The following is a 9,280-nucleotide window of genomic DNA, read 5'->3' as shown; positions in this document are numbered from 1 at the left end:
CCGTAACATTCGTATATTCTACTACAGTGCACATCAGTGTTTGATCATTCAGTTACCGTTACCTCTTCTAAGATTTTTCTCGCTCCTGGGACGATTTGTGTGCATTGCGGTTTACTACTACATAGTCGGAGCTGACAATTTCTACTGCTGCATATTTTAGCTGTTCCCCGTCTTTCTTCAAAACTGCACTTTTATTTTTCAAGTCGCAACAATTTCCCTTGCTGTTATTATCTACTTGCTTTTGAGCATCAACCGGTACCTGTCCACCCAAACCCCTTAAGATTTCCACCATAAGCTCGAAGGATCAGAAAAAAATGGGTCCGGATCTCCTGCGGGAATGATTTGGAAGATCCATAACCAAAAATAGTACAGTGATATTTGCTAGCAACAACATAATGGGGGCAGTCAATCAATATAGATTGATCCGAAATCTGATTCAAATACAATCTAGTACCCATAACTAAACTTGACATGCAAAAAATACAAAGAATAGAGGGAGGAGGAGCGTAAAATCCTGGGTTGAATAAATCTCAGGGTTTCCTCTCTACGACAGCAAGTCTGATATCTTTAGGAATTTGCCGATGCCTCATTTCTGTTTGTCTAGTTCTCTTCTTACCTACTTACAAAAGATTACTATCAAAAGTTCAGTAAGATGGTCAATGATATCCATATATTAAAAGAACTGAAAATCCAAAGAAGTAGAGAAATTTACACAGAAAAATGAAAAAAAAGGCTTACCACAACCTAAAAGAAAAGAGAACTGCAAACTCATCTAAGATAACCACGACACTCGAGATATTTTTATCTTTGTTACCTTCTCTTGAAGCTGAAGAAACTCCACAAAAGATCTATTACGAAACACCGATGTGTTTCTTTAATATAGCTCAATCGCTTTGTCACTAAAAATCCTTTTCACGAATACTTTATTTTACTAATTATCAACTATCTCTGGAGTTATTATATTCTCAAATCAAGGATTGACTGAAGAAAGGAGATGCTATCCTGAAACTAATATTGAAGAATGCTATCTCAGATTCCCAGTGCCTTGCACAAAAAAAGTTACAAAATCCAGATTGCACTAAACAGTGCAGTGAAGGAATTTGAAGAGATACCACTGAACCAATTGGAGAAACTCCATTTCATCTTAACCGAACAACACAAAGTCTCAAATGTAAATCCATCACTTTATTAATATAATTCTCACGTTTACTTTAATGCTCCTAGGTGAATGATAAATGTTGCATGTTACCAGAAATTCACAAGAAGATATTGGTCCTCCCTGCAGATTCAGACAGAAACTTTTTAACATTGGTTTCCAAATCCATTATCCATTCCCTCCAAACTCAGATCAACAATCGAATACTTATTTAACATCCAAAAGTCTTTGGAGCCATGACAGAATAAGCATCCATCAATAATTTCCAACTAATAAGAAAACCCAAAACAATCCATGCAAAAGTTTCTAATTACGGATGCAAGAAAAAAGTTCAGCAAGATGAAAAAGAAGAACCAATGAGAAAGAAATTACATCACAAATCAAAACAGCCACAGCGAGAAAGGGAAAAGAGATTTAAAAAAGAAAGAAAGAAAAAGGGAAGAGAGCATACTCACCAAACTCATGAGAGACAGAAGCTAAAGCTTCCAAATAGTACAACAGAAAAGGAAAGCATTACATTAGGGAAAAAAGAGGAGGATATAGTTGCATGGAAGAAGAAGGCAGAGTAGCTCAAGGAAATATCTACACATCATATCATGGTGTTCATGGTCTCTTAAGTTGCACTTAAGATATGGACTTTACGTTCTAATGGGATCACAAAAATACCACAAGATATTTCTAGAAACGCCCACCAAAAATAGAGTAGAAAAGTAATTGCAAACCAACTTTTCTTGCAAAGTTCGAGCCTTTTAACCTGATTCATGAATCCTATTCATTATGAAGAATGCATATTTTTAGCCAGTGCAGTTTATAAACCAAGATTTCTTGCAAGGACAAAGTCTTTAATCTGATACATCGATCCTGTCAACAACAAAGGGTGCATACTAGCACCCAACCGAAGACATACAAGTTACAACTTGGAATGTTCCACGACAAGTCCAAACAAGATGTCAAAATGGGAACAGAATCTGCTATAGACCATAGAACCTCCATCTGGAGATTCAATTAAACAACATTCACTAACATCTGTGAGTGAATTTAAAATGCCATCTGTTGACATTACAAAAGCAAAAGCACTATTATTGGACAGCTCTATTATCAACTGGTAATAAACAACGTGTTCATTGGAGTAGTCGAGGTTAAAAAATTGTGTTCTTTATCCAGGCCACCCTCAACAAATCCACTTTCAAAAGACCTCTTTTTTTCCTCCATTCAGAAAACAAAATAGGAGTCAAAGGTTATAAAAGTTATATTGATTACATATAGTGAACTGCACACATGAAAATCAAGGGAACGCGGCCTGATTAAACAAGCCTGAATGACACAAGAATCTCCAGAGATTTTTTGGCAATATCCTTGTGAAATCATATAAATGGTAAGTATCATGAGATGACTAAGCTGCAATTATGTGGAAACCTAACCCTGAACTAGTGCAAACACATACCCAAACTGATATGTATGAATAAAAGTTCCTCTTGACCATAGGCTGTTGTCTTTCCCAAACTCTTGCCTTTCAGTTTCACCGAGCCTATCAAAACCGAGTCAATTGATTAATGTCAACAGAAATCTCACAAAGTCTTGAGTCAAATCATCTTTTTGATATACAACATTTGCTTGGTTTGGTAGACAAATGAAACTAATCACACCACTATATCCTGCTCTTCAGATACATAATCTAATAACTTATCGTTGGACCCGTGAGAGAGAAAATTTTTCAACCTGTAGGAAATCGAAGACTCCCATACCTCATTTGGAAGTAGCAGCTTGGCCTATTAATGCTAATCTACCCAAGAAACAACCTAAATTTGGCAAGGCAATCTTATTCTTCTGGGTAATAAAGGACTTCCAGATCCTATTCTTCTACGTAACTTGGCTTGGTAATGCTAATCCTCATTCTTCTAGGTGATAAAAGACTTCTAGGTCTCACTAAGCAATAGAACCTTAGCTTGGTAATGATTATCGATGAAAGAATCACACTAATAAATCAAATTCAAACACCCATTAATCGAAGTATGCACTCTATAAAAATATAATAAGATAAAAAAAATGTCCAGCAAGAAATGTAGATTCACAGAATGCATAGTCCTGAGACGAACATGGTTGAACAAATTAATCATCCTGGCTCCAGATTTCCATCAAAACAGGGGAAAATGATTAAAGTATGATTTGGAATAACTACATTACACAGCAAACAAATTTCGGTTGATTCTAGGCCAAAGTTCTAGCCCATGTACATAAGTGTGGTAACATAGTGGCAAATAACCCCATCTTACCTCATCCCATCCAATCTGGGGGTTCAGATGACTACAGAATCGAGTTAGATGCTCCAAATCAAGTTTCCACTCATCATAAGACAAGAAACTACTCGCTGAAGCACTAAAACAAACATATGACAGGCATAAGCATCTGCCAGCCAATCAAGCTAAAGATCAGCCCAAAAATAAGAACTCAACTCCGCACACATCTAAAGTGCAAGTCCGCTCAAAAACGCCCCTGCTCGTCAATCCTTCGGCTTCTCTATCGCAGAAGACAGGCGCATTAAAATAAGAAAAGCCCCCATTTTGAAAAGATTGGGAATATTGGGAAAATGAAACTGGGGGGGTAGTTTTCCTGATGCGGCTGTCTCCTGCGAAGAAATTAAGCAGGAGAGATGAAGAGCAACGGCGTATGGGCGGCGACAAAAAACCATAGCCGAGAGAAGCTTGGACTGAAGGTTCCGTCCTGCTGCGGGAACCGATTTTTATAGTGTAACACTAGGGCTGTCGTAGGGCACAGGCCATTGCGAAATTTAAGTTAATTTTTCTTTTCTTTTTTTTTTTTTAAATTTAAGTTTAATTCTTCCTTTCTTTTTTTTTTCCATCTTCCCTGTTGCTTGAAGATTTGTTTGAATTAGTTGTTTTTTGGGAAATTTTTTAAAATTTTTTTAAAATATTTTACTATAACAGTATATATATAAAAAAAAGACTTACTATTTTTATGATATTTTTAAAAGTATTTTTAGAATATAATTTAAAATATTTTTAAAGTTTAAAAATTTTTGTTCGCTAACCTGGGAGGACACCACCCCCACCCCTAATTTTAACTTTAATCTTCTAATAACCTCTGTTGATTGTAACAAAAATAACTTAATTTTAATAAAAAAATAACTTTAAACTTCTAATAATTTACATCGATTTTAATAAAAATATCTTAATTGTTTTCCTCATTTCAATAAAAAACCTTCAAACTTCTATCTATTGAACCTCTTTCGTGTACGTCATTTTTTATTGTGTGGGTCCCACCACCATTTTGCCGTCTGCCTGCTGCGTAAATGCTCCAACAAGTAGGTTAACCTCTTTCGCAGTTTCACTTCAGCCTCAACATCCCCACCTTTCACGCGTCGACCTTTCAACTCATGTACAGCCAACTTTTCAGAATTAACGCATAAGCGTTAATTGAGGAATTAACTGTTTATAGAAAATTAAATTTGATCCAAATCCAATTCATTTAATTTAGTTAGATTCAAACCCAGATTCAGATCTTTTTGGATCTGAAAAAGTAAATCCATGTCCAAACCCTCATGGATCTGGATATCCAATGGGTATTCATGAATATTTTTTGAACATACTAAAGTAAAAATGTATCAAAAATATATAGACTTCATAAATAATATTGTATAAATACCATCCAATTTTTGTTTTTAAATAATAAAAATAACATTCAACAAGTTGAATGCAATATTATGAAATCAAAGAAAAAATTATTATTGACTACTTCTGTATATTTTCAAAGATTTAACTGCATCCACATCCAATCTTTCATTTGTTTGCCTTTACCTTTTCTCCTTTTCCTGAAAAAGTTTGCACCAATTACGAGACAACTAGGATTAGTTTTTAAAAAGAAAACAATCATAACATATATAAATATTCAACATTATTTAAAAAGTGTAATTTTGTGGAACTAATTAGTGCTTTATTAGGTTAAGAACGTATCATTTAATCTAACGGTCGTGAAGTCTTACATTAAATGACAATAGAATATTATTTTATTTTATAAATTTACTAATATATATATTATTTAATTAAATATACACAAGTATGGGTAGGATCTAATATGAGTCTGGCTTTGGATATGAATTCTAGAAATCCAAATCCTATCCGGACCCATGACTATCTCACAGGATCTGGGTCTGGGTAGGGTCTGGATTTGAAAAATTAAATCTAAACCCTACATAAATGTATTGAATTTGGGTAAGACCCGATTGATAGGGTGTTAATTGTTAGCAATTTTATTGTTAATTTTCCTTTTTATCCTTGCCAAATATTGTTTTAATTATTAATATTTACTTATATTTGGTATTGGACCCAATTTCAGGGATTGAAGCAGAAAACTACAAAAAAGGAGGGACTTTTGGAGATAATTGAGACTTCAAATAAGCCACAGACTTGGCCCACATAGTGATATACGCGGACTGCATTTCTTCTGCTAATTGGGAGTGTCTTGAGTACTTAAGAGTCCTAAGAGCAATGAAAGACGAAAAAGAGGAGGAGACATCAAGAGGCCTTGCCTTTTGTACTTTGATTTGGAATCTGTGGCGGGGACCACGGAAAAGCATTAGTCATTGGACTTTGGAAGGAAAGAAACGTAGGAAGATTTGAGAGTTGTTTTTGTTCCTTATTTGTGGGGACCACTGGATAGATAGCTTGGGTCATCTTCCTTTGGCTATAAAAAGACAATTGTAAGAAAGGCTACAGAGACAGTTTTTAGCATAGTTTTAGTTTTCTTTTCTTAGCTCTTTGGCATGGTTGTTCTCCATTAATGGAGGACTAACCTCCTACTTCTAGTCAAGGGGACAACTGAAGACTTGGTTCAACAATTACTGTGAGATCTAATTTATTTTAATTGCTTCCTTAATTTATTGGTATTTATATGTTTCCTATTTTTAATTGCTATAGCTCGTGTGAGTGATTGAATAGATGCACAATATTTAATTATTTACATAGGCTATTTTGCTAAATAGGGATAATTGAATCCATAATTGTTCGTTATCTTTATCTCAGTAGCAACTGGCGTAATTGGGTTTATGTCAGGGGAACATACGATCTAACTTAAACAAACTGATAGGGATATAATTATGCATTTTATTTGTGGTTATTTGGTCTTAATTTTGGCAGTCTAGTATACAAAGTATTGGATTTCTGCTCATAATTAGTATTTGTGTTAATTACAGGCAATTAGTGTTGAAAGTGACGAAAGGGAGACAAAATCCAGAAGACTCTTGCCTCTAAGGCGTGGCCACGCCTTAGAAGGTGGACGAAACCGAAAGACGGACCATGGTCCACGTGAACCCGAAGCACTGGATTGGAACCTTGAAACAAAAGTTGTGGGCCTCCTAACCCTTTGAAGACGACTGGCGGCTACAAAAGGCGAAAAAGACCAAAAGAAAAGGGGATTGACGTTTTGTGATTTGGGGAGATTAGCTCTAGTTTTCTTATTTTTGTTCCCTAGCCGTCAGACGTCGAGAGACCTTTTCGTTTTCGCACTTGGTCTTGGATTTTTCTTCTCTCGGCTTTTGCTTTATCATTGTGAGTGGCTTAGCGGCCGCATTGTTTTTCACTTCGTCTTGGGTTCAGCAAAAACTTCATGAAAACTATGAATTGCTTCGTCGTTATGTGGCAAGGCTGAATCTTTTATCTAGTTGAGGAATAAATCAAGGATTGGAGCACCATAACTGTGAGATCGTTTTAATTGTTTTATTTTTGATTTATATGTTCATGGGTATTTGATTATTCTCTATTTTTCCCTGAGTTATTACTGTTTAGATTTATTGGATAATTAGGCCTGTTATTCGATTGTCTAAATAATTGATAGCCAATTAGGATGTTGGCGCGTCGCCTTTAAGTATCTTGATTAGTGGCAAACGAGACAATTTCACCGCCTCGCAAGCGGTTTAATTTGGATCGTGGGGATAATTAATCTAGCCTAAATAAACCCGCATGTGTGTTTGTCATCTAGAATTGGGTCTTTCTAATTCCTAATGCTGTGGCTACATTAAATCCTGTGAGCATTCCTGGGGTTGTCTAATCACAAGAGGGTAGTTTATGAGCGTCTCTTGACTACCATAAAATTAAGGAAAGATTGGTGGTTGGGTGCGTCGCTTGACCACTATAACCAGTTTATTCGTGAGTATATGAATTGTCCCTTGTATCTGTGATCAGTTGTGTGCTTCGGTGCCAAGATTAATTCCTTGACTAGGTTGTTTTAATTAATTGTTATTTGTGTAATTTGGTTCCTGCTATCTTACTCAACTTTAAATTTCAGTTTTTATTCCTTTTAAATTAGTTGGTACTACTGCTAAAATCTCCCCCCATTTTCCTGTGTGATTTGCCTACCTGTTCCCTGAGGAGACGACCCTACTCACCACTATACTCATTCAGTTTTGGTAGTAGGTCTAATATAAATTTTATTTTTGGTGGTTTGACACCCACCAAATTTTGGCGCCGTTGCCGGGGAACTGGTGTTTTAAGTGACTTATTGCACATGCTTTAGTTTTTATTTCTATTTTTATTTTTATTTTTATTTTATTTATTTTATGCCTCGATCTTCTCGTACAGGAGAATTAGAATTTGATCCAGAGATTGAGAAGACTGCAAGAAGGTTGACCAAGGAGGCAAAGTTGCGTAAGCAACAAGATTCAACGTCACCTTCAGAATCTAAGCAAGAGTTTGTTTCCAGTGATTCATCAAGTGAATCTGAAAAAGAAGAAGTGCATATTCCCCGAGTAGCAATGGCAGCCCCAAGAACTTTGAGGGAGTTGGCAACTCCTAACGTGAACCAGCAGCCATTATGCATTACATTTCCTAACACGGAAGAGGCATTTGAGCTTAAATCTGGTCTTATTCACTTACTTCCTACTTTTCGTGGTATTGCAGGTGAAGACCCACATAAACACTTGAAGGAATTTCATGTGGTGTGCTCCACAATGAAACCTCAAGGAGTCACTGAGGACCACATCAAGTTGAGAGCCTTCCCTTTCTCTTTGGCGGATAAGGCTAAAGATTGGTTATTTTACCTGCCGTCTGGATCCATCACTACGTGGGAAGAATTGAAGAGAAGATTCCGCGAGAAATTTTTCCCTGCCTCTAGAGCCGCCAATATAAGGAAAGAAATATGTGGAGTTAGGCAGGCAAATGGGGAAGTTCTATATGAGTACTGGGAGCGCTTTAAACAACTGTGTGCCAGCTGCCCGCATCATCAAATCCCTGATCAGCTCTTAATACAATATTTCTACGAGGGATTATCACCCATGGATAGGAGCATGTTAGATGCAGCCAGTGGCGGTGCTCTGGTTAACAAGACCACAGACGAAGCCACGTTATTGATCTCCACCATGGCTGAAAATTCCCAACAATTTGGAGTGAGAGCTGAGGGAGCAATAAGAAGGGTCAATGAAGTGAATCACTCTGACTTAGAGGGTAAACTATCTGAGCTTACCTCTCTGGTACGTCAAATGGCAAGGGGGCAATTACAATCTGTGAAGACTTGTGGTATCTGTGCTACTCCGGGACACATGACTGACATGTGTCCAACTCTCCAGGAGGATTCACCTGAACAAGCCAACATAGAGGGAGATTTTTCTGGACCACCTCCACGAAGGAATGATCCTTTTGCACCCACTTACAATCCAGGGTGGCGAAATCATCCTAACTTTAGCTATGCTTCAAAACCCCCTGGCTTTCAACAACATTTCCAGCCACGGCCACCAGTGCAACAACCATCCACTCCCAATTCAAACATGTCTCTTGAAGATATAGTGAAGTCACTGGCCCAAAGCACGAGTCAATTATAGCAAGAGGCTCAAAGATCTCAACAGGAGTCTCACAGATTTCAACAAGAGACTCGTGCTAGCATTAGGAATTTGGAAGTACAGATGTCTCAATTGGCAACTTTCATGAGCAACCTGGAAAATAGCAATAGAGGAAAGTTACCATCTCAAGTAATTCCTAATCCCAAGGAGAATGCCAGTGCAATGCAATTACGGAGTGGCAAGGAGGTACAGTCTCCTAGGCGTGCCCACGCCAAAGAAGAAGAAGTGCCCAGGAAGGGGGAAGAGGAAGATGAGAAACAATCCTCTGAAGTCTCAAA

The 9,280-nt window shown here is 37.1% G+C and overlaps 1 protein-coding gene across 1 annotated transcript; it reads left to right on the top strand.

Moving 5' to 3' along the window:
* Positions 1-7,727: 7,727 nt before the first annotated feature.
* LOC113780659 lies at positions 7,728-8,984 on the top strand. The gene has a single exon (XM_027326440.1). The coding sequence runs from the start codon at positions 7,728-7,730 to the stop codon at positions 8,982-8,984; it is 1,257 nt and encodes a 418-aa protein (XP_027182241.1).
* The last annotated feature ends 296 nt before the right edge of the window (positions 8,985-9,280 follow it).

The sequence above is a fragment of the Coffea eugenioides genome, chromosome 8 (genome assembly GCF_003713205.1).
Source record: "Coffea eugenioides isolate CCC68of chromosome 8, Ceug_1.0, whole genome shotgun sequence".
Classification (NCBI taxonomy): Eukaryota; Viridiplantae; Streptophyta; class Magnoliopsida; order Gentianales; family Rubiaceae; genus Coffea; species Coffea eugenioides.
This window is presented reverse-complemented; position numbering and strand designations above follow the sequence as displayed.

Excerpts from the sequence above, each read along its gene's own strand:
- LOC113780659 (XM_027326440.1), top strand. The coding sequence starts at position 7,728 with ATGCCTCGATCTTCTCGTACAGGAGAATTAGAATTTGATCCAGAGATT.